At 43.8% G+C, this 25,156-nt stretch overlaps 2 protein-coding genes across 2 annotated transcripts in view; both read right to left on the minus strand.

Moving 5' to 3' along the window:
- Positions 1-3,907: 3,907 nt before the first annotated feature.
- On the minus strand, positions 3,908-11,190 carry ZC3HAV1L (ZC3HAV1 like). The gene is made up of 4 exons (XM_025854927.2): positions 10,747-11,190; positions 9,619-9,754; positions 5,294-5,552; positions 3,908-4,175 (listed from the first exon to the last, which is right to left on the minus strand). The coding sequence occupies exons 1-4, from the start codon at positions 11,112-11,114 to the stop codon at positions 4,039-4,041; spliced, it is 900 nt and encodes a 299-aa protein (XP_025710712.2). The 5' UTR covers positions 11,115-11,190; the 3' UTR covers positions 3,908-4,038.
- A 5,336-nt stretch (positions 11,191-16,526) lies between these two features.
- ZC3HAV1 (zinc finger CCCH-type containing, antiviral 1) overlaps positions 16,527-25,156 on the minus strand; it is a 56,351-nt gene continuing 47,721 nt past the window's right edge. The window contains exon 14 of the mRNA XM_025854891.2: positions 16,527-20,682. Coding sequence (XP_025710676.2) covers positions 20,417-20,682 — 266 coding nt within the window. The 3' untranslated portion in view covers positions 16,527-20,416. The remainder of the gene's footprint in view (positions 20,683-25,156) is intronic.

Below are 25,156 nucleotides of genomic sequence, written 5' to 3' on the forward strand. Positions count from 1 at the left end.
AATGTATACTTTGAGCATATAGCAATACAAATAAAAAGGAAATTATATACACATATAAAATATAAATGAATTTTATTTATGAATGTATAGATGTATATAATTATAAAAATGACCAAAAAAGGGAAAAGCAATACATTGAAAGAGCATATGGCATAATCAAGTAGAGTTACTCAGAATTTAAGAATGTTTTAATATAGTAAAACCAGTAATATAATCATATTAAGTGATTTAAGTGATAAAAATTACATGATTATACAAAAGATACCAATTCTTACTAAAAGCTTCTAACAAACAATAAATGTAATTTCCCTTATTAAATAGAGAACATTTGTTTAAAACCAACAATTAACTTCCTATTTAATGGAGAAATATAAAAAATATCTTTTCACCACAATTTTATTTAACACAAAACAAAACAGAAATACATAAGAAAAGGCAAATCTTTTTGCAGCTATGATTTTATATTTAGAAGAAACAAACAGACCTTCTAACACTGTTAGGACAAAGGTAATTCAACAAAAGACAAATATTTTAAAAATCAATAGCATTCTAAAGATGGAGATTTCCATACGGATAGCAATACAGATGTGTGCAGCCAAGAAAAAAAAAATCAGTGTAATAAGGGATATATAAGGCTAGACAAAAATAAGAACAGATTATAAGGAAAGAAATCAAGGAACCCATCAGCAATGAAAAGACTTAATTCCTTGATGGAAAGATCAGTATCATGAGCATAAGTCTTAAACAGTTAATTTCAGACCTAGATGATTCAAACTGAAGCACCAAAAAGATGTTTACCTTAAATAACACACTCTTTAAGGGAAAAAGACTTTTTGAAAATGAAAAATATATATGGAGAGAAAAAAGAACAATGAAGACCAATATGATACTGATTCCATGGATTCAAACACAGAGTTTGATTCGTTATATGACAAAAAATTCTTCTTTTTTGGAGACTTGTCCAAAAAGAAGAAATAATGGTTTTGTTTTTGCTCAAAGTTAGGGAATAAAAGCAGAAAGCATGGCAAATTAAGTGCTATGCAAGAACTTTGAGAACACTAAGAGAACTGCCCTTCTTGGGGTCAGAAAAGATTAGCCTAGCATTTTAAAGAATCTGACTTTGCCACGTTTTGAGGCAGGAAGAGGGAAGGCGTAGCACTTAATGGGAACATCATGTAGCACAGAGAATTATAAAATAAAATGGCACATTCCAAAGATTGCAAATAGGTCAGTACACACAATATTGGTCTGCATTTTTAAAACTCAGTCAAAAAGCCAGTATTTAAAAATCTGAAATTTTATCATAAAATCTGGATCTGGCTTCTTTCGACTAACTGGAGAACACGACAAAATGGGCCCACATCCCTACGTGGGCACAAAAGGCAGGTGCCCCACTCAGATGGGACAACTTTCTATGACACTTCCTTTTTCCTCCCGTTTCTCCTACATCCAGCTCACATCATCCACTCAGCTCCCCTATCTCATCCAAGAAGCCACCTGAGTTTATGAGTCCTACCTTGCATTATGGGTACCAATGAAGGTTACAGCAGACCAAAGCAATGTGATTAGGTCTGCATTTCAAAAGATCAGCCAGACACAGGACGGAAGGCAGGGGGGTACAGGGTGGTTAAGGAGATCAGTGAAATCCATCAAAAGCGCACTTTACAAAAAATTTAAAACAGGCCTGCCATCACTGAAGGAGGGCAGGGGGCCACCCAGACCCTCCTATAAAAAATACTCTCACGAGACAGGACTGGAAAACCAGTGAATCCCCCATCTGTGCAATTCACGCAAGAGGTGAGGAGGATTAGAAAGAAGGCAGTGTGTCCGGGATGGAAAGAAAGGGGCAGGGAAGGATACAAATTTGAGATTTCCGAAGGGAAACTAATGGCCAACACTAGGTAATGAGTTTGGCACCAGGAACCAGGAAAAAGAAGAGGATGGGGCAATTTGCAGGGTTTCGTTTTAAGTCAGTAGGAGGTGACACTCCAAAATAAAGAAACCAAAGGAGGAACAAGTCTATAGGAAAGTTCATCATTTCACTGAGGGTATGTTGGGTTTGTGGAGCCTACAGATGTGCAGCATCCCCTGAAAGCCTTGATAAATGACCAAAGAAAACTCACCTCCAGCTCTAATCATGAGATGAAAATGAGGGTCAAGTATATAAAATATCTTTACAGAATGGATACTAACAGAGCTAAGCTTTAAATGGAATATTATAGAATGGAATAAAATATTGCAACAAAGATTACAGAGGGTCATTTTGATGCATATAAAAGCATACTTAGAAGATATATGAAAATAACACAATTCTGTAAAAGTCTACCAAGTCTCTTAATGTCCAGGATATACGTGTGCACCCTACACTGTTCCCATTAAGAATGTAAGATGGCCTACAGTAAAAATACACATAGGAAAGGGATAAAATGTAAATAATAATACAATGTAAAAATAATTTTTTTTTTAAATTAGCACCAGGAGAAATCAGAACTAGGAAAAAGGAAACAAGGTATGCAGAACATAAGGGCGGTCAGAAATACTGTTGTGGACAACCAAAGTGAAAAGATTCACAGAAGTAGCATGACTCTTCCTGTCCATTAGGAGAAAACACAGCAATTTCTCCCTTTGAAAAGGATATTTTGGCACACCTCCCCCCCATAGAGAAGACAGCATTTCAGGATAAAACATGGTTCTACATGAAATTAATTCAGCTTTATGAAAAACTCATTCTCTTGTCCCTATTTCTCAAATATTATGTTATTGCAGGGAAGTTAAAATTTAAAAAAAACACGACAACGCTTTAGACATCAACATTTGGGGATATCAGAAAAGCAAACACGGAAAAAGATGTCATAACGCAGCTTCTCTGTGGTACCCTCTGATGAAAACAAAAAACCAAACATCTAAGTGTAACTGGATGGTGGTGCAGACAGGAGAAGGGAGGAAAGTCAACACAAAACAGACGAGGTATATAGGTTTCTGATGGTCCATCCAGATCCACAGAAAGAATGGATACAACTTTGAGGAACGGATGAACAACCCTATAGCAATGGGGGCTTTGGCGAAAAATTTAATAAGAAATGCAGAGTAGACACAGTGAGGTAGAAATCTTTGGTGAGCACTCAACAGTTATAAACTCTGTGGTACCGGCTGAGGATGGATCCATGAGAGTTGGATATCATATGAGCATGGTACGATTGATATCCTTTTAGGAAAATTAAGTAACCTAATTAAAGGCCATCCCACATCAGCACGGAGGAGGGCCCCAGGAAGGCAGGCACAAAATGCACACACACACAAAAACATACAGAAAGCACACACACAGAAAAATATTCACTTGCATATATTTAAAGAAATGCAAATCAAAAAAACAGTATCATTTAGCACCGACAAGCTGAGCAAAAGAAGAAATTTAAAAATTCAATATTGTGAGGATTTTAAGAAAAGGGTTCTATTCAAAATTTGTTAGAAAGAACTGAAATATCCAGAATAAGGGAAGTCGTTAAGTAAATGATTATATGTTAGCGTATCTGTGCATAAAAATGATTATACCTGATAAAATGTGAACAGGGAAGGATGCTTATGAAACATGAAGAAAAAACAAGAGTACAAAGTGTCCATAGTCTCTAACGACCACGATGTAAACCGTGCAGAAAAACACTGGCTGGGTCACAGAGCAAGTCAGCCCAAACCCGCCCCTCTCGGAGCTCCCATCAGCCTGGGGGAGAGGTCAGGGACTACAGGCAGAACCTGCCGTCTTCAGAGTTTGCCCCGGACTGACCCAAACCACACTCACGCTCTCCCCTCTCTGCCTGCTCAATGTCCCACCACATCCCCAACCACCCATCCTCAATGTTATCCTCCCAACCCGATGTTCTCCCCTTCTCCGTCTTCTTTAATTTTTACAACATGTGAGGTAGGTATTACCATGACCGTTACTGATAAGTGATTACATGAAGGAACTTACAAATAAAGCTCAACAGAAGCTTTGTTTTCGGACCTTCCAACTGGACAAGCATCTTATTTCACGGACGTCCTTTATGGTTTAGCTGCGTGTGGTTTCTTGACTGACTGAGCAGGCACGGAAGCCACAGGACTGACCTCTGCAGCACCAGCCATGTGTACTCCTGCTTTCTCGGGGCCCTGGGAACACTCAGCAGAAGAAGCTGCATTATCTAAAAAGAAAGAGGAGAGAGATGAGCTTTCCTGAGACACCCCTTTTGTTGCTCTCAATTTCATTTTATGTCAGGAGCATCAGCCCCGCAAATCAGATCTCAGACAAACGTCCCGGCACTATGGATTTGGAGAGTGTGTGTCTTCTGGATTTATTTTACACACACACACACACACACACACACACAGCAGAATTTCCCTATTTCAGTGACTTCAGTTAAGAGAGACTTCAGTTAGGAGAGACCGACTAAACAAGACCAGATGAAGGTAATGACAGGCTCTGTACTAGTATAGAAGATCCCTGCCACCATCCAGGGTCCCGCAGACAGCCTCTGGTACTACCTCCAAACCACCCGTGCAGGAAGTCAGCCTCTACCATCCCAACATAAGAAAACTCTGTATCAAGGGGCGCCTAGGTGGCTTAGTTGCTTAAGCGTCTGCCTTCAGCTCAGGTCATAATCCCAGGGTCCTGGGATTGAGCCCCGCGACATGCTCCCCGCTCAGCAGGAAGCCTGCTTCTCCCTTTCCCTCTGTCTGCCGCTCCCCCTGCTTGTGCGCGCTCTCTCTCTCTCTCTCTCTCTCTCTGTCAAATAAATAAATAACATCTTTAAAAAAAATAAGTTATTACAAGAAAAACTTTGTAACTATGTATGATGACAGATGTTAGCTCGACTTATTATGATCATTTTGCAGTATACACAAATACTAAATCATGCTGTCCATCTGAAACTTACATAATGCTGGATGTTAATTACCTCAAGAAAAATAAAGAAGAAAACACTTTAATTCAAATTTAATAAAAGAAAGCCATTCCTATGTTTTCCTTCCCTTTCTTGCCCACTGGCCCACCTCCCTCCTCTTTCTTCCTAACAAAGCTGTGAGGACGGTTGTACCTAGTTCCTGGCCCAAACCCCTGGGCAGATGCTGTTGGCTGACAGCGCTGAAAATAAACTCTATCCCTTCCCTCCTTTGGTTAGAACCACAGTTTTACATCATAAAATGTTGGCGGTTCTAAGTTTCCCCCAAAACAGAGCAAAACTTACCATATGAGGTGCTCTCCCCCAGACTTCCTGGCCAAAAGTACACATAATAGTGCCCCGTCTCCCGCTGATGTTCTCACCTTGATTTTCGAGCATCTTGTGCAGCTTCATGTGCTTGTAGGTAGAGATGATCTGAAAATTAACGACACTTGGAATATTCAGTCCCTGGTCCTGCAGCAGCTTCAGGGCTGTAGCATGAATGAGCTGATGGGACCGTTTGCATTTCTGAAGTCTGCATTCCCCTCTGACAAAGGATTTGCACACATGAAACTTGTTGCATTTATCCTTGAGGTTGCAGTAGCCGTACAGTGCTTCACCTTTGTTGTACAGCAAACAGACCTGGTCCGGAAATGAAGCAGTGCTTAACACATTTGTTTTCACTATATTTTTAAAAGCAATTGATTGAAGAAAAAAAAAATAAGCTTTTAAGTAATCTTTACACCCAACGTGGGGCTCAAACTCACAACCCCAAGGCTAAGAGTCGCGTGCTCCACCCACTGAGCCAACCAGGCACCCCAAAAAATAATTTTTGAAAAAGAAGTGTAATGGGCACAGAGACTTATACCATCATATGTTAAAATATGAACTACTTTAATTAAACAGTATGATACAGGTTTAAGAATGCATAGGAGATCAAGAAAAAGAGATCCTAGACCTAGTCCCTAAATCAAAATTATCTGTTCCTTAAAGATTTGATCAAGCTCAACAATAAAACTATATGAGCCTAATGTTTTCTAGTAGAAGACTTTTTAACTAATACTCTAGTTTTATGGTGTTTTAAAATTTTCATCTTAATGCTTTTGTCATTCAAAATTTTTAAAGACTATTCTGGCTTTCTACTTTTTCTTGAATCAGTTTGGTTTTGTTTTTGTTTTTTTAAGATTTTATTTATTTATTCATGAGAGAGAGGGGCAGAGGCAGAGGCAGAAGCAGGCTCCCTGCAGAACAGGGAGCCTGACACGGGAGTCGGTCCCAGGACCCGAGGATCGTGACTTGAGCCAAAGGCAGACGCTTAACCGACTGAGCCACCCAGGTGCCCTTCATTGAAGTTTTCAAACGTATCAGCATCACATTGTACATATTTCCAAGGTGTGTTTCTTTCAACACCTCCAAGTAATTCTCAGCGGACAACGACCATGTGTCCCACAAATTTTAACTCAATCCTAATACTGTCTACCGGGAGATAACATCAGATCCCACAGGTTAAGGGCTCAGGCTCACCAGGGGGCCCCCACTTCGGATGCCCATAACGGGTCCATGCTGGCTGAACTGCTATGAAGGTTCTTACCACCTCCTCCTCGGGCTAGATTAATGTGCTAGAACAGCTCACAGAACTCAGAGAAACAGTTTACTTACTAGATGACCAGTTTATTATAAAAGGATATAACTCAGGAACATGCAGATGGAAGAGATACACAGAGGAAGGTATGGGGCGGGGGGAACGTGTGGAGCTTCCATGCCCTCTCCTGAGGTCCCACTCTCCCAGCACCTCCACATGCTCACCAACCTAGAAGCTCTCTGGAAGTCTGTCCTTTTGGGTTTTTATGGAGGCTTCTTAACGTAGGCATGATTGGTTAAACCACACTGGCCACTGGTGAATGAACTCAATCCCCAGCCCCTCTGCACTCCCAGGAGGTGGGAGAGTGGGGGGTAGAGGGCTAAAAGTTACAACTGTCTAATCACAAGACTGGTTCTCCTGACAACTAGCTCTCATCCTTAGGTTACCTAGGGGCTTTCCAAAAATCACCATTAACAACAGAAACCTTTATAGCTCTCATCATTTAGGAAATTCCAAGGGTTTGAGGAGCTCTTTCAGGAATGGGGATGAAGACCAAATCTATTTCTCATTATAAATCACAAGATCACAATGTTTGTCCCTATTGTCTTTTTCTTAAGTGGTATATCTGTATTATGTACTGTGTCTTTTGGAGAGTGATGGAAAAGGGTCATGAGGCATTTTCCTACAAGAGATGTGAGGCACCATTCCTGCCTCATTCACTGTGCTTTGTCTATGGTCCCTGCTACCTAAGTGGCCACACTGTGTGCCACATGATACACACCTCCAGTCCTGAGTGACAGGACCAGGGGTGGGACCCTGTCATAAGTGCAGCCAACCCACTGGCTGCTCACAAAACTGCAGTAGTCTGACATGACAAGATGAGGCTGGACCCAGGACAGTAGGGAGAAGCCATAAAGAAAAGGGTTCAATAAGTTAAACAATGTAATGATGTCAAACTTCCATAAGTCAAACGATACCATAAAAACTAAAAGGTAAGTACTAGAAGTGTCACTGCCCCTTCTCTCTGAGAGAGGAAGGACTGGACCCAGCTGCTGCCTTTCTCCTCTCCCTTCCTGCCAAGAACCTGCTCCAGGTGCTGCTTGGAGTCCTTTCGGCAACATGGTTGGAATGTATCTGGCTTATTATAACCATGACAGACCAAGTCTGGCTTCAAAGCCTGAAGAAATGAGAAAAGAGATGGATGTCAAGAATAAACCTCTTGGCTCTTCAGCCTGACTCCAGTGCCGCCTTCTGCATACAGATTCTGCTGCCTTGAGGGCAGCCTCTGCCCTCTGAACCAAAGGCTCTAGCTCATTCCTCCAGCCTTGTGACTCCCTTCCCTTCCAGGGCCTGAAATGCCCTAGCATTAACAGGGGACCACAGTCACAAACTACCCTCGATTTTCCCAACCTCTTCCCTTCTTCCCACGCCTCTTCTGGCAACTCGATGTCTATGATAGCATCATTGTGCTAGAGTAGAAAATTCTACTTTCAACCTGTGGGCTCTCGTAATATTTTCTTTTGGGATTCCAACTATTATTTTTTAGGATTTTTTTTTATTAACATACAATGTATTATTTGTTTCAGGGGTACAGGTCTGTAATTCATCAGTCTTACACAACTATTTTGTTTTTAAAAATTCTTCATCTAGGGGCGCCTGGGTGGCTCAGTCGGTTGAGCATCTGACTCTTGGTTTTGGCTCAAGTCCTGATCTCAGGGTCGTGAGATCGAGCCCCGTGTTGGGCTTCGGGCTCAGTGCAGAGTCTGCTTGAGATTCTCTCTCCCTCCCCATCTGCCCATCCCCTTGCTCTCTCTCTCTAAAATAAATAAACAGGGCGCCTGGGTGGCTCAGATGGTTAAGCGCCTGCCTTCGGCTCAGGTCATGATCCCAGGGTCCCGGGATCGAGTCCCGCATCGGGCTCCCTGCTCAGCAGGAGGCCTGCTTCTCCCTCTCCCACTCCCCCTGCTTGTGTTCCTTCTCTCACTGTGTCTCTCTCTGTCAAATAAATAAATAAAATCTTAAAAAAAAAAACCCAACAATTAGCTTTAAAAAAAATAAAATAAACAAATCTTAAAAAAAAAATTCTTCTTGGGGCGCCTGGGTGGCTCAGTCGTTAAGCGTCTGCCTTCAGCTCAGGTCATGATCCCAGGGTCCTGGGATCGAGCCCCGCATCAGGTTCTTTGCTCCGCGGGAAGCCTGCTTCTCCCTCTCCCACTCCCCCTGCTTGTGTTCCCTCTCTCGCTGTGTCTCTCTCTGTCAAATAAATAAATAAAATCTTAAAAAAAAAAAAAATTCTTCTTGTATAGCTAAACAGATACAAACATGCTAATTTCACCAGGATAACAATTCTAATAGGCACCTGTTAAGCATCTGGAACTAGGGCGCCTGGGTGGCTCAGTTGGTTAAGCAACTGCCTTCGGCTCAGGTCATGATCCTGGAGTCCCAGGATCGAGTCCCACATCGGGCTCCCTGCTCAGCAGGGAGTCTGCTTCTCCCTCTGACCCTCTTCCCTCTCATTCTCTCTCTCTCTCAAATAAATAAATAAAATCTTAAAAAAAAAAAAAGCATCTGGAGCTAAATCATTTCAAAACCAATTAAAGTTAATGTCTAAAGCCCAAAAAAAGTAAATGGGGGGAAATACTTACAACAAATGTGACCACAAAAGGGACTGGTATCATTAAAGATATCTTATAAATTAATAGAAAAAGACAAATGCCTCAACATAGGCAAAAGCATAAACAGGCAATTCACAAAACACAGTCCTCACAGACAGAACCTAAATTCAAATCTGCCATGGACTATGTGACCTTGGGCAAGTTAATGTATCTGAGCCTCAGTTTCCTCACCTGTAAAATGGGGTTATTAATGAACTAAGGTATATGAATGGCTCAGCATTCAGTAAACAATCAAAAAACTAAAAGCTATTACCACCATTTCTTCACCACACATGTCCATCACTCCCTGTGTATCAAAGCCTGGTAAAATCACAGAGATCCCATAGAGGTCAGCCCTGCACCATTACCTCCACCTAAATACCTGCTGCCCTCTGTAAGCAGACTTCTTGATATCCTCCCGTGAGTACTTTCACCATGCAGACAATATGACGGTGAACTCTTGGTAACTCACCTCTGGTAAAAGGCACGGGTCATTCTGTAAAAGCAGGATCCGAAGCTGGGCCTCATTGAGGCCAAAAAGCCCATGGTTTTTCAGTACTTGGATGTTGACAGGTGTGTGGATGTCATGGGAAAGGGTGCAGGTAGACCTAGGAGAACACAGAGCTCTGGATCAGAGGTCCAGATGAGGAAGGGGCCCGACCGCCAAATTCCTTGCTTCCGGTGGCTTTCAACTCACATGTGAAGTTAAACAAGTTTCCATGAACCCATAGATACGACAGCCTAAGAAGTAAGCACTGATGATAAGACAGCTGAGTTGAATCTACTCTTCTCCCAAGGTCATTTTCATTTTAAAATCGGGATGTTTTAAAGCCAAAGGTACCCCCTCCCCCTCCCCCCCCCCCGCCCCGGTCACCCGCCTTGCCGAGGATGCCATCTGTTGTTCCGAAGGTGAGTTGGTTTGCCTTCTCCACCCCAAACAGCTGCCCACTCCCACAGTCCACCAAGGTTAGGAGGAAAGTGTGCCCCCACTCCCGCTTTGGGGAGCTTGAGTAAACCAAGGAAGACAGAGACAGGAGGCGGCCTTAAAACACCTCGCCCAAATCATCCCACCCTCAGTTTCCTGGGGGATCCTTCTAGATCAGGCTTTCTAACCCTGGAGCGCACCGACTCCGGTAAAACTTTGAGGTTACGTGGAAAGAGAGGGCACTCTCAATAAAGGGTCCACGGACCTCGTGGGTCCGTAATAAGCCCCCCGTAGGACGGCTGGAGTAAATGAACTCCGAAGTTCCAGTCCTGATTTCCCCCGGCTGTGTTGTGGAGGACCCTGCGGGCAGGGGCTGAAATTCGAGGGCGAGCAGTAGTTAAGAAATCCAGATTGCGACAGACGACTTTGGGCCTCATTCCGCACCGGAGCCGGGAGCTCAGGGGAGGCCTCGCCGGGAGGACCCCCGGGGCCCCTTCGCGAGGCTTCCCTGCCGCCCTCGGTGCGGGGGGAGGGGGGGGAAGAGGGGGAGGGTGCAGCCCCGGACAAACGATCCCTTTTCTCATTTCTCCGGGGTCCCGCTCCCCGCCGGACGCGTCAGGCCCGCGGCCCCTCGCGCGGTGAGCGCCCCGCCGCCGCCCCCGCCGCCCGCCTCACCAGCAGTCGCGGTTCGGACACTTGCCCAGCATGTGGCGGCGGCAGAGGTGCAGCTGGTCGCAGGCCTGGCACTCGCCGCGCTGGTAGCGGGCGCAGAGGCGCGCGGAGGACACGGCCACCACCCGCCAGGCGCAGGGGCCGCCGCCGCCGCCGCCCGCGCCGGCCGCCACCTCGGCCTCGGCGTCCCAGAGGCCCTCCCTCGTCTCCACCTCCTGCAGCAGGAAGCGGTCGGGCCCGGCCTGGCGCAGCACGTCCCGGAGCCGGGCCTCCGACAGCTCCACGTTGCCGCGCAGGTCCTGCAGGAACATGCGGCCGCCGTTGGCGCACAGCACCTTGGTGAGGAAGGAGCACACGGTGGGCTCCGCCATGGCCGCGGCCGAGCACGGAAACCTGAGGCGGGCCGACTCCTCCCAGTCACGTCCACGACTCCGGCCCCGAGCTCCCGGGCCGGGCTGGGCCGGGGGCGGGGGGTGGGGGGGGTGGGGCAGGGCGCGCGGCGGCGGCGGCGGCGGCGGCGCCGGAGGGGGGCCCGGGGGCCTGCGGGGCAGCCCCGGGCGCGGCCCGGGCGAGGACCGTATTCACCGAGCGCCTGCTCTGTGCGGTCCGCGGGTCAAGGGGGGGTGGGGTGGGGGAGGGCGTTGCCGGCCGAGCCTTGGATAGTGGGGGAGTCGTGACCCGCCAGCAAATGAGAGAATCCGGGGTGCCCGTAAGGACTGCAAAGATGAAACAGGTTAACGAGGTAGAAGGGGCGCGGCTGGGCGGCCCTAGCATAGGTCCACGAGCCGCATGTGGCTGTCGAGGCCTTGGAATGTTGACCAGTTCGACCTGAGATGCGATGTAAGTGTGAGATACACACCCTGGATTTCGAAGATTTAGAATGCCAACGATCTCATGAATAACTTCGTTAATCATGCTCGATTGATATTTAAATAAAATGTCCTTACAATTTCATCAGTTTCTTTTACTTTCCTAACGTAGCTATGAGAAAATGTTAAATGACCTATGGGGCTCACTTCATTTCTGTTGGACCACACCAGTCTAGACCTGTTTACTAAGCAGCCGTCCTTTCTGCCCAACACCTTGCTCATTTCGTGGACAGCCTTTGAGCCCCTGCCAATGCAGCGACAGAGTACAAAGAGGCACGTAAGACCCAATGGAGGAACTCAAGCAGCTGTCTTACAGGGTGGTTGAGGATAAAGTGAGTTGATGTCATGTAACATAAAGAAGCTAAAGAGGAAGGCGACTGACTGGCCAGGTGCCAAATCTTCTCCCCCACGCTTAGAAATTTGAGCTTACTGTGCTGAAGACGTTGGGAAGCCATTGAAGGAGTTTCAGCTGGGAGTCAGGATCCCTCTGCCCAGAATGTTCCCCCCTGCTCTAGATATCTCCCTTCTTTCATCTCTGAGCTTAAATGTCTTCTCTTCAGCAAGGCCTCTCTGGACCTCCCAATGAAAGTAGTTTGCCAGTCTCTACATGGAACTTGCCACTGATAGTTTTCCTTCTTCTTTATTTATGTATTTGTAGAATTCAAGCGGTAAAAGCAGGACCCTGGTTTGTCTTGTTCATTGCTCTGTCCCCAAATTTAAAAAACAGTGCCTGGCCATACTTAGCAGAGGTGTTTTAGAAAGATCCCTGGCAGCTAAGAGAAGAATGGATCTCTAGAAAAGCAAGACAAGATAAGGAAAAATAGAAGAGGATTTGAGGGACTGTAACCTGTTTTTGTGTCGAGTCTGCAGTGGACAATTCAAGGTAAGATGCTCAGTAGGACAATTCAAGGTAAGATGTATATATAGGTGTAGGGCCGACAAAAGATGAGGGGAATAGGGATGAGTGACGTCAGATTATTAGGTAACTGAAGCTGTGAGAGTTGATGAGAGCACCCAGCAAAATGGAGAGTGCGTCAAGCGAACGTGAGAGAACGGAACCCTGAGGAATAGCAATGTCGAAGGGGCAAGGGGAGGAAGAGAAAAATCAGAAGGAAACCGGAAGTAGCTCGTAATGCCTTGCCTATGTCTCGTGACGCTCAGCATTTGCACCGGGATTCTCTGCGTTAAGGTCTTTCTCCCCACTGAAGGAGCAAGCTGGCCAGCACTTAAGGGAGGCTGGGATTTCCAAGGCATTAACCCTCCAGGAAGAGTCCTTGACTAGTGATGTGGCAGCCCACTCGGACCCCCAGAGTTGGTATGAAGATTATTTTAAACTAAAGGCATTTGAGATTCAACAGATGTAGAAAGAAGCCCTCTTGGAGCTTCCCTTATCTCATGAAAAGCAGAAAGTTCTGGAGGTGAGGCTGCCATAGATCCTCTCTCTGGGGAAGTTTTATGGTCATGAAGAAAAAAATAAAATGGAGGTCACTGGAACCTGCATGAATGAACATTACCACAAACTTCCGTATCTCGTTTGTTCCTCCAGAAACCCGTTTGTTCTTCCCACAGGAAGCCTTTTCTCCCCCATTAATTTAAGTATGTAAACCCCCATCTTTAACCAATTAGGGAGTCACTTCGTTTCCAGATGCATGTGACGAATTTAGAGGTTTCTTTCTCCTGTTAATCTGTCTGTTGTCAGTTAAATTTGCACTGGGAAGAGTTTTTCCTCCCAGATAGTGGATAAATAGCCCAGGGCATTATTTCTCAGGCGGAACAACTTCCAAGGTTGTTCCATAGTCTCCCAGAGGCCCGTCAGTGGCATTGAGCCCCAGCTGCCCACAGTTAAAACCCGCCCGTTAACATGCCCTCTATTGCCTTCCTTTCCCTTTCTTACCTCCCACTTCTCCACCAGTGTTCCTTGGGATCACCTCCCAAATAAGCTGCTTGCATTCAGTCCTTTTCCGTTTGCTTCTGAGGGAAGCCAGTCTAAGACATAAACCGATAAAGAGCGGGTAGAGAAAAATGAGAGTCATTTGTGGACCCACAGAGGAGAAAGTTTCAAGAAGATGGTCAGTGTTATAAAATGCTGCAGGAAATGGCCCTACAAGGGTGTTGATGAACTAGGCAAGTTTATTTCGGAGGTATAATGAGAAAAGGCAGGTTTCTGTAGGCTAAGAGAAAAACAAGAATGGGGAAGTCCAGCTTTTCAAAATAAGTTATTTGAAAAGGCAAGGTAGTGATAAAATGATTAGAGGAAGACATAAGATTGAGAGTGGTGTTTTATTGTAGGAGAGACAAGCACAGTTATATGCCAAGTGAACAGAGCCAGTAAGAGGGCAAAGTTGAAAATTTGGCTGAGAAGAATGATAATTCAGTGGGTGATTTTCTTTTTTTTTTTTAAAGATTTATTTATTATTTATTTTGAGAGAGTGAGAATGAGAGAGAGAGAGAGAGTACATGAGAGGGGGGAGGGTCAGAGGGAGAAGCAGACTCCCCGCCGAGCAGGGAGCCCGATGTGGGACTCGATCCCGGGACTCCAGGATCATGACCTGAGCTGAAGGCAGTTGCTTAACCAACTGAGCCACCCACGCGCCCCAGTGGGTGATTTTCTTAAGGCAGTGGGAGAGACGGGACAGTGGAAGAATAAACCTCAGACAGGAGAAATACCTCTTCCATTTAGACAAGAGAAAAAGAAGCAAGGATGAGTACATAAAAAGGCAAGTTTGTAGGCTTAAGATGAAGTAGAAAAGATGCAATAGCCATTTGTGTTGTTAACGGAGAATGGGTGGGGAATCACGGGAGGAGGCTGGTGGCGGTTTAACACGGCTGTCCTGTGCAGACGGGGGAATGTGGACAGAGGACAGGTGGGCGGGCAGAGGGCTTTGCCAGATCTGAATACCAGGCATGCCTAGTGGTATTAATCCAAACTGCTCTGCTAATTCTAAAAGTACTCAATGTTAAAAAAAATAAATTAACAAAAATGAAAGTACTTGTTTATAGAGACTGATTTTGATGAATCCTCTGCTAGGTTTGCCAAACAGATGGGATGTCAGGTCATAGGCTGTGGATGATGGAAAGTATTGACTGAAAGAGCAGTCAGGTGCTGAACGGGCTCGGGGGTCGGTAAGGGAGGAAGTGAAGGTCAGAAGGGGCTGCATGTGTGTAGAGAAAGCAGATGTAGGAAATGTGAGTGCAAGAGAGCTAAAGCGCTCAGCAGAGGAAGGATATATATTAGTTTACAATTTCAGAAAGAGCAGTTCCACAGCAATTCTCACAGCAGTAGGGCAATGGATGTGGATGCCTGGAAGTGAAGATGTTGAAGACAAAGAGGTTAGGAGACTTCAGGCCAGGAGTGTTGAGTGGGCTGTCCACAGTCAATGTTTGAAGGAATATGGCGGACTTGAGTGGGGAGGTAGAACTGCAGGCTACAAGTCTCCGAGAGGTGTGGAGGTGGGATCAGGAGTATGTGCAGGAGTTAATGGGGGAAGGGGGGGAAGTCAGAGGGAAGGAGTGGGGACCGCTCCCTTAGAGAGGAAGCCTATCAGTGTGGTTAATACGTGGGTTCTGGAGCTAGACTCCAGGGGTTCGGAATGCTGGTTCTGTTACTCATTAGCCACGAAACTTTGGGTAAGTTATTTGACCCCTCAGCAGAGGTACAGATTCTGGAATCAGAAGTGTGATAACTAAAGTATGGGAATAAATGAGCTTCATGGAGAAGCATGTTAAGGGAGGAAAATAAAGTCCCCAGAGCAGACTAGAGGGGAATGTAGTTTCAGGTGGCACAGGGAGACATCAGGGAATGGGTGAAGAGGGCAAGAAGATCCACAAGAGAATGGAAAAGAGAAACACAGAAGGCTGAGATTGGAGTGGTATTTTAGGAGCTGAGCTTTTAGGATTCAGGCAGTTCCTTGTGAGTTCTGATGTCCTCCAACTCAGATTCTGAAGCTAGCTCTCAAACAAACTGCTGACTGCTCCAGGCATGCTTATCTCTTTTGAACAAGTCACTCCGAAGACCTGCAATCAGTATCCCACTTATAACCTAAATGGAACCTGTTCTCCCCTGCTCTTTCCCAGCTGCGTCCTTCAACATGGCCCCGGTGGCTCTAACTACGCGTTTAGCCCCAAGCATACATTGCCCTTTACGGGCAGTAAAGTAGCTATCTCTACAGTGGCCAAGGTAGGACTCTGAAACCATTGCTCCCTAGCTCTCCTTCCACCACAGAAACCAGCGAATGGCCACTCTTCCCAAGCGTAGAACAAAAAATTAAGACTTTAAATAGAATCTTCTCAAACAAACATTTCTGGAAAGTGGGGAGCCTTTGATGACAAAGCAATAAACAAACAAAAAATAACTAGTTGGGGAAAAATCAAATCTGCCCACGCTTGGTTTGCTAGCATTTTTGTGTATTTGAACGTGGGTGCTTCGAGAGCAATGCATTGGCTGTACGTTATTTACATTGAGATTTAAATCCAATGGGTTTTACCTTCACTTGAATCAAATTTATGCTGCCCTCTAGGGATTTTCTTCCTCTTTCTTTCCATCCAAAGCTTTGTGATTCAAAAAGAATGAGTGGAGAAGGGCTTTTGAAGGAGAGACTGATAGGATATTTTTAACCTTTTGTGCTTCAGCCAGGCCCTGTACCCACCCCTGGGACCAAAGGAGAAAAGGTATATTCACAGCTTTCAGCCTCTCCTTCTTTAAGCCCTGAGACAAAAGATGTGCCGACCAACCGTGGGCTATGCCATCACCACCACCCTGCCTCTTACTGAAGCTCTTTGGTCATCAAGTCCTGGAATGAAAAAGCCAGAAGGGGCAAACACATCCTCTAGCCCCCACTGAATAAGTTAGTGTCTGCCGCTGATTACCTTTTTGGAGATATCTAGAAATAAATACAGTCGATTCAGACAGCAGGGCAAAATTAATATTTCTCTTTATTGGATAGTCTCAAATTATGCTTGAAGAAGAAGAAATACAACTCAACGGCTGGAATGCAAACAGCCGAGCTTACTTTATTCAACACAATGTGTCCAAGGTATCCACGTATCAAACACTCAGCGAAGTAACAGGTATGGTACAGTGAACAAGACGGGTTGACTCAGCCCTCGAGGAGCTTACATTCTAATGCAGAAAGCAGACAACCACAAGTTGGAGAGATGCTAAACATGAACAAAGGAGGACACACGGTTTTTTAACAACCTGGGGTTTGGGGAAGCAAGCATCTCATCTACTCCATAGAAGGACTCCTTATGGAGGTAAAAGTAAGTGAATCTGAGGATGCTAGACATTAACTAAGTCAGTGGTTCTCACTGTGGTACTTTGGAAGTGGATGGGTTGTTGGCTTCATAATCGGTGAGAACTATTACTGGCACTGAGTGGAGGCAGCCAGGGAGAACGGATGTCCTGCAGTGGATGGGTTAGGCCCACACAACGAAGAATTATTCTGTACCCTATTCGCCTCTTTAATGTCCTGCTGGACATTTATGTAGGACCTACAGCTCGCTGGAGAGAATATCATTCATTTTTCCCTCTTAGACAATCTTTTTTTTTTTTTAAGATTTTATTTATTTGTTTGACAGAGAGAAACACAGCAAGAGAGGGAACACAAGCAGGGGGAGTGTGAGAGGGAGAAGCAGGCTTCCCGCGGAGCAGGGAGCCCGACGTGGGACTCGATACCGGGACCCTGGGATCATGACCTGAGCCAAAGGCAGACGCCCAACGACTGAGCCACCCAGGTGCCCCTCCCTCTTAGACAATCTGTTATCCTTATACCAGTTGCACTCTTTCCCTTACCACATACAGAGAAGGTATGTGGTCTGTTATGACTCACTCTAACATTGATTTTCATCCTCGAGTCACCCATACCTCTCATCTTTCATTTTCCTGTACTTCTTTATCAGAAGTAGCCTCGGAACGACTCTGAAATTCAAACCTATTCACTGTAAGTAGGAGTAAATATCTACTTCATGATGTCGGATAGATAGCACAGTCATGCCTGAGCATTTACATACTGAAAATCCTTTTAGTTTCATTACAGATTTCTTTCTTTCTGTTTTTCCATTTTAACAGAGTTGGGGTGTTAAATGGGTTTTTAAAGAAATTCTTGTATGTAAGTAGATTGTATCACCTCGGAGTGCTCTCAGGCCAACAAATGGGATGTGACAAAATGTGACTGCTTTGGAAAGGGTGAGTAGATCTGATAGGGTTTATGGTCGCCCTATAGCTGGGGGGAGGAGAGGGTGCTATTGGCACTTAGTATATGAGAGCCAAGTATGCCGAACATCTTGCAACATACTGGACAGTTCCTCACAATAAGAAACTATTCTGCACCCTACACGAATTTTGAATGTCTCACTAGACATTCCTGTATGTCCTACAGCTCGTCTGCAAAAAATAGAATATTTCCTCATTTTCTCCATGTCGACAGTCTGTAGATTTTCTTGCATAGTATCTTTATTTCAATTAAGGCTATTTCGATATTTCTCTTGTAAGTACTATCATATTCAAAAAAGTTATGCATCACCAGTTTTTATTCTAAGGTCCACTCCTATCCCTGCTTTTTCATTTTCCCATACTTTGTATAAAGGCAATTTTGATCATCTACCTTCTTGTAAATTTGCCCATTATAAGTAGGTGTAAACATCTGATTACTTAAGTCTTCTAATATAGTCATGCCCAAGTAATGTAACTTTTATTTTCCTTTTATGCTAATGTTAATTTTAATTAATTTTAAATTTATTTCTGAAATCATGTGTAGGTAGAGTATATTACTATTGGATTGCACTTTAAGGATAATAAAGCAGATGTTACAATGTATTTGTCCAAAAAAAAAAAAAAAAAGGCAGGCATGCTCATTGAGAACCACTGAGCTAGGGGAAAAGGTGTACCAAAGAACTAAAAGTAAGCCAGAGTGGCTTGGGTAGAAGAAAATAAATGATAGAGGGTAGGGAAGGGAGAAATCATGTAGGGCCATAATAATGATTTTGACCTTTATTCTAAAGGCATGATCAGATTTGTGTTTTTAAAGATTATTACATAAAAAAAAATGTTAAAATATGACCATTCTTACTGCTAAGTAAAGAACAACTCAGAAGGGGCCAAAGAAATATTTAAGAAGGAAAACTAGACTTGGGAACAGCTTGGAAGAAGGACAGCAAGAAGTCAAGGATGACTTCTGGACACAGAATACTCGGGGAGAAGGTAATTCGTTTGAAGGAGGCAGATTGAGAATTCCACTGGGGACATGTTGCTTTAGAGGTGTCTGTGAAATGTCCAAGTAGAGATGCCTAATGGGCAATCAGATTTGGACAAACTGCATCTCTGAAAATGTGAGAACCAAGATCAGGAAACGAAAGCTCCAAAACATACTACCATAAAAAAAAAAAAGCGAGTAACTATTTGTGACAAGCCTACCAGAAAATAACCCTGCCCTAAAAAATCTCTATACATTTGTTACTGGTGGAGTCCTTTAAACGAAGGGGTTGTGGAGATGTTTGTACTGATCTACAATCTGACTAACATAAAATCAACTCTAGTGCTAATTAACTTTTATAATATGTCTGCTGGCAGGAGTTATAACAGGAAACTGGTGAATGGTACAGAATGCTGAAAATTAAAACTGGAAGGAAAAATCTGATTCGTGATAAGGAAAGAAATCTTGGTCCAGGAACCTCATCTGCTTTAAAAGCTGATTGTACTTCAATTCCATACAGTCCGTTATATTTAGGAAAAAAAAAAAAAAAGAAGCCCCTTGCAGGTGTAAGACCTGTTTGAGGCATTGTTCTCTTTGTTCTGGTTCCGTGTTCACCAAGAAACAAATCTCGCCTCCTTAAGGGGCCTATCCTTCAGTAGGGATGGCCTTGCTCCTAATTCCTCGGTGATCCTCATCTGTTACAGCGAACAACTACACTAGCACAGGTTTATCAGTCATGCTTCTGTGAGTCTGGTTACTACAACTCAGACCCCCCACAATACAGACACTTCCTGAAAGTCCAACCTGGAAACCTTCTCTATAATCATATATAGGAATATAAATGTCTACTCTGCCATAATTATATAAAGAACCCAAATGGGCAGTTAACTCCAGTTGGCTGCTTCTCTCTGAGCCCCAGTTTGTGGCTCTTTTCATTGCATTCCAGAGAACGAGCCTGGATGGGGTCCCCTAAATAAACGTTAGATATAAAGAAATGTGTGCCCCAACTCAGTTTTACCACGAAGGTACGGTACAGTTACATCTGTAATGGCATTTAAATTACCTTTTCTCTCCTCCCCACCGCCACCGCATTTCCTAACCGCCCCCCACAACCTTCCATAATCTTCTATCCAAGGCGGTACGGTCTTATGTCCTTACTTCCATAGGCATTTTTAGATTTCTCTCAAATTGCCCAAATTAATTTTCTTTCAATTTAACCAAGATTTAACCATGTCATACAGTAAACGAAGAGTAGCTGGGCGAGAAACTTGTTGGCAGTTACAGATGTTTTAGAAATCCGTCTTTCTCAGTTATATCTAAGACAGTGGTTCCCAAACTCCATGACACATTTGAATCCTTGGGATTTAAAAAAAGTACCACTGCCCAGCTCTCACACCAGAAACAGTGATTTAGTTGGCACGGGGTGCGATCTGAACATTGGACTTGTTAAAAAGCTTCCCAGACGATTCAGATGTGTAGCAAAGTTTGGGAACCACTGATCTAAGGCATTTGATAACTAGATGAGAAATGTAAAAATGTATTATCTGGGGCAATCTGGCTCAGTAAGTGAAGAGAAGGGTGATGGCCTCCTTTATGACTCTGTATTCATCACTCCTAACTGATCACGCAGGGTTTGTCTAGTTCAGTATATTCAATCACATATTCTGGGTAAATCTGATTTTTCTCGAAGATGACAAAAACGGAGGGATTCAACCTTATATCCACATAGCTGTCATATGGTGGTGGGGGAGGGCTGGTGCTTCCCATCTCTCCTTGCGTAAAATTTCCAACCAGGACTCGAGCTACAAACATAACGATGTTTTTGGTATCACCCTGGCAATTTTTATGGGAATGGATGGCATCTTTTGTGAAGTAAATTCCTAGAAATCATCAGAAAAAGAGAAAGGGTAAAGAATTATTATGAAAGAAGGCACGTAGTTTGTAAGATTATTTACATACCATCAGATGATAAGCATCCCCTAAGCATGTGTCATCAACACCTTACTGATACTGATAAACTTTCCTTTGCACTGAAAAAGATGTTTCTTGGAATCCAGTATATAACCCTACTGAACTAACAGAAACACTTGCTACTGTGCAGTGGCCCCCAGGGATGGTGTGAGCCACCCAGGACAGTAACCAAGTGGTGATATCACAGCAGCCCAACTCATGCAAATCCTGCAGGGTGAGCTGAATTGTAACTTGATGAACCAACGATACTCCAGCAGAGGCCTTTTTCTAATGTGTACATTTTAAGGAACAAAGGTCATTTACTACAGATGGAAAGGTCCTAGAAAATGTGAAAGAGAGGGGCATAGCACAGGCAAGCAACTGACCCTGGTAGACCTTTCCAAAACAGTTCATCTACCGTCCTCCTCAACCGTAAAGCAACTTCCGCATCACTCAGGTCTCTTTTTTTTTACACTTTATTTGAGAGAGAGAGAGAGAGAGCGCCCATGCGTGTGTGCGGCAGGGGAGGGGCAGAGGGAGGGAAAGAATCCCAAGCAGGACTCCACTCTCAGTGCGGAGCCTGAGGCAGGGCTTCATCTCACAATCCCAAGATCATGACCTGAGCTTAAATCAAGAGACCGAGGCTTCACCAACTGAGCCATCCAGGCACCCCTGCATCACTGAGGTTTCTATACACAGCAGATCAACAGTGATCTCCTGACAAATTAAAATTTCCTATTTTAATTTTTGTCATTGCCAGATACTTTTCTCTTTTCTCTCTTTTTTTAAGATTTTATTTATTTGAGAGAGACAGCATGGGGTCGGGGCGTGTATGCAGAGGGAAAGGGAGAAGCAGACTCCCACTGAATGGGGAGCCTGACACGAGGCTCTATCCCCAGACCCTGAGATCATGACCCGAGTGGAAGTTAGCTGCTTAACTGACTGAGCAGCCCAGTGCCCCAGTTTTCTCTGTCTTTTTAAAAGAAATGTGGGGGTGCCTGGGTGGCTCAGTCAGTTAAGCATCTGACTCTTGATCAGGCTCATGATCTCAAGATCATGGGACTGAGCCCCATGTCGGGCTCAGTGCTCAGTGGGGAGTCCGGTTGAGATTCTTTCTCCCTCTCCCTTTGCCCCTCCCCCACTGCTCACACTAAATAAAATTTTTTTAAAAATTAAAAAATAAATGCGTATATATATTTGAAAATTCTGATTTTGTATGCAGAAGTTAATTAGTAAAATGAATTCATTTTATTTATGGTAACAAGTGCTTAATATTTTTTCATTTATCGTATTTATTTTTTATTACTTATTTTTTTTTATAATTTAGGTGTTTGAATTCCAGAAATACTACTCATCCTGAATAGGTCAGATAATGGATATTCTGAGTAAATGATGTTCAACTATATTTAGAATAAGAAATGAAAGTCCACCTATACTGACCTACCATTTCCCGACCCACTGTCCCTCCCAAACACAGTCACTGACTTGATGGGGACTCTCTCACCTATTTCTAGGCATTTACATACATATATAACACATTTACTCTGGTACAGTTTGATGTTTTTTATTTGTTCATTAAGAAGATTACACTGAATGAACTGTTCTGCATTTTTTTACACTCTAGTCCTAGGAATTTTGCTGTCACCCCATTTAACCCCACCTCATTCTTTTTAGTGGCTGCACAGGATTCCATTGTATGGATGTATCATAATTTAACTACTCTCGTATTGATTAAGATGTAGGTGGCTTTTATTTTTTTTCTATTACCAAGAACGCGTCTAAATAAATACTTTTAAAACATCCGAGTAAATATACCTTTGAGAGCCTGTGTAAGTATTTCTATAGAACAGATTGCAAAACTATAATGGCTGAGTCAAAGGACATGAGCATATTACATTTTGACAGATAATACAAACTGCCCTCCAGAAGCAGTCTAAAGATTTTACCAGCAATGGAGAAAGTCCCATTTCTCCAAACCTTGCCAACATTGGATATCAACTATCCTTTTAATTTTTGTCAATATAAAGTGCAAAAAAAATCTGATTTTATTTTATTTTATTTTATTTTTTTAAAGATTTTATTTATTTGACAGAGAGAGACACAGCGAGAGAGGGAACACAAGCAGGGGGAGTGGGAGAGGGAGAAGCAGGCTTCCCGCGGAGCAGGGAGCCCGATGCGGGGCTCGATCCCAGGACCCTGGGATCACGACCTGAGCCGAAGGCAGACACTTAACGACTGAGCCACCCAGGCGCCCCAAAAAATCTGATTTTAATATCCATTTCTTTTAATACTAGCGGCATTAAGCATCTTCTCATATGCTTATTGGCATATTTTGTATGCTCTTTCTTGGAACTGCTTTTCCATATCTTTTTTTCCTGTTGTATTTGTGTCTTTCTTTTTTTACTGATGTGTGACCAAAACAAGCTTATATTTAAAAGACAGTATCCAGGCCGCCTGGGTGGCTCAGTTGGTTAAGCGACTGCCTTCGGCTCAGGTCATGATCCTGGAGTCCCAGAATCGAATCCTGCATCGGGCTCCCTGCTCAGCAGGGAGTCTGCTTCTCCCTCTGACCCTCCCCCCTCTTATGTGCTCTCTCTCTCTCTCTCATTCTCTCTCAAATAAATAAAATCTTTAAAAAAAAATAAAAAATAAGAGACAGTATCCAGGGGCGCCTGGGTGGCTCAGTCGGTTAGGCGTCTGCCTTCGGCTCAGGTCATGATCCCAGGGTCCTGGGATGGAGCCCCGTACCGGGCTCCCCACTTAGCTGGGAGTCTGCTTCTCGCTCTCCCTCTGTGTGCTCGCCCTCGCGCTCTCTCTCTCTCTCTCTCTCTCTCTCTCAAATAAACAAATAAATCTTAAAAAAAATTTTTTAAGTGTCCCTACGGATCTTTTTATAATCTAATAAAGTAGGCCAGTAGATAATTGGAAAATGGCCAAGGACACAAATGACAATCATCATCCCACCACAATCCTATTGGGCCACCCACTCCACCTCCATCATTGCCAACGACCCTCCTCCCTAGCCTGTTCTAGCTCCTCAGTTTTACCAGATGACCAACTACAGATGCATTCTATACTACTCTGCTATCCCAAGTATAGAGGCTGTGCCTTCTTTATTTTACTTTTATTTAAAGATTTTATTTATTTATTTATTTATTAAAGAGCGAGAGCATGCACAAGTTGGGAGGGGCAGACGGAGACGGAGAGGGAGAGGGAGAAGCCGACTTCCCACCGTGCAGGGAGCCTGACTCAGGGCTCGATCCCAGAACCTCGAGATCATGACCCGAGCTGAAGTCAGACGCTTCACCGATGGAACCACCCAGGCACCTCTGTGCCTTCTTTATTTTTATTATCTCTCTTTTGATGGTCATCCTCTACAAACTATCACACAAACTCTGTATCACACTACCCATCTCTGCGCATCCTAGGACAGCCATAAGTCATTTTTAAGTGTCTGCAAAGAGCCATTTCTCATACGTCAATTTCTGGAACTTCTAAACAATTTAAGCTATTTTGTAAGGAAATCTTTCTAAGACATATACATTTCTCTGATTTAAAAAATAGAACAAGTCATTCTGCCCTTTCTTTTCCGATGCATCAGATGTAGTTATTAATTCTGGTATATGGTGTTACAACACAGGGACGCCCTCTTGAGTTACTAAGGGGGACAGAGCCATTTACTCCTATACTAATGGTCTATACACAGCATGAAAGAAAAATGTTAAGTTGTGTTTGTGTCTTACAGATCATTTCCTCTCTCATTCTCCACCTAAAACTGCTAATTTTCTTCTTGCTGCCCACCCCTAGCGTCTCTTTACTCCCACTCCACACTTGCTGGGCTGAGGAAAAAAAAAACAACCACTGTTTTGAAATAAGACTAAATGATTCTGAGAAGCTCCCAAGAAAAAACATACACAATCTTCAGTACAAGAATTTTATGACAACAACTTAGGCTACTCATAACACAGTTGTTCACTCTTTCCAATTCCAAGTTATCTTTCAGAAAGCGAATCTTTCCAGATATGTGAACTGCAGTTATGCATGTAAAAGGTGTCAAATAAATAGTATGGAGTTACTGGTAAAAATATATTTGACTTAAAGCAAATGGAATAAAATCAATAGACAAAAATTGCATCCGTATTTTTCTTGAGTGTGCATTTTTATTGCTTGATAAAGCCATAAAACCTATTTGCAACATTCACAGATAGTTGTGCATATTTTAATGGCACTGAGTTACTTTTATATTTGTTATTTTTTTTCTATTTTGTAATAAAGTCTCAGTACTGATTTGATTATTCAGCTACTTTTTAAAAGATTTATTTATGGGGGCGCCTGGGTGGCTCAGTCGGTTAAGCGGCTGCCTTTGGCTCAGGTCATGATCCCAGGGTCCTGGGATCGAGCCCC

Source organism: Callorhinus ursinus, unplaced genomic scaffold (assembly GCF_003265705.2).
Source record: "Callorhinus ursinus isolate GAN/ISIS: 27379988/994484 unplaced genomic scaffold, GSC_fseal_2.0 scaffold12, whole genome shotgun sequence".
Taxonomy (NCBI): Eukaryota; Metazoa; Chordata; class Mammalia; order Carnivora; family Otariidae; genus Callorhinus; species Callorhinus ursinus.

Excerpts from the sequence above, each read along its gene's own strand:
- ZC3HAV1L (XM_025854927.2), bottom strand. The coding sequence starts at position 11,114 with ATGGCGGAGCCCACCGTGTGCTCCTTCCTCACCAAGGTGCTGTGCGCC. Across the intron at positions 9,755-10,746 it reads TGTCCGAACCGCGACTGCTG|GTCTACCTGCACCCTTTCCC; the intron begins GTGAGGCGGGCG and ends GTGTTCTCCTAG. Across the intron at positions 5,553-9,618 it reads ACCCGTGCCTTTTACCAGAG|GTCTGTTTGCTGTACAACAA; the intron begins GTGAGTTACCAA and ends TTTCCGGACCAG.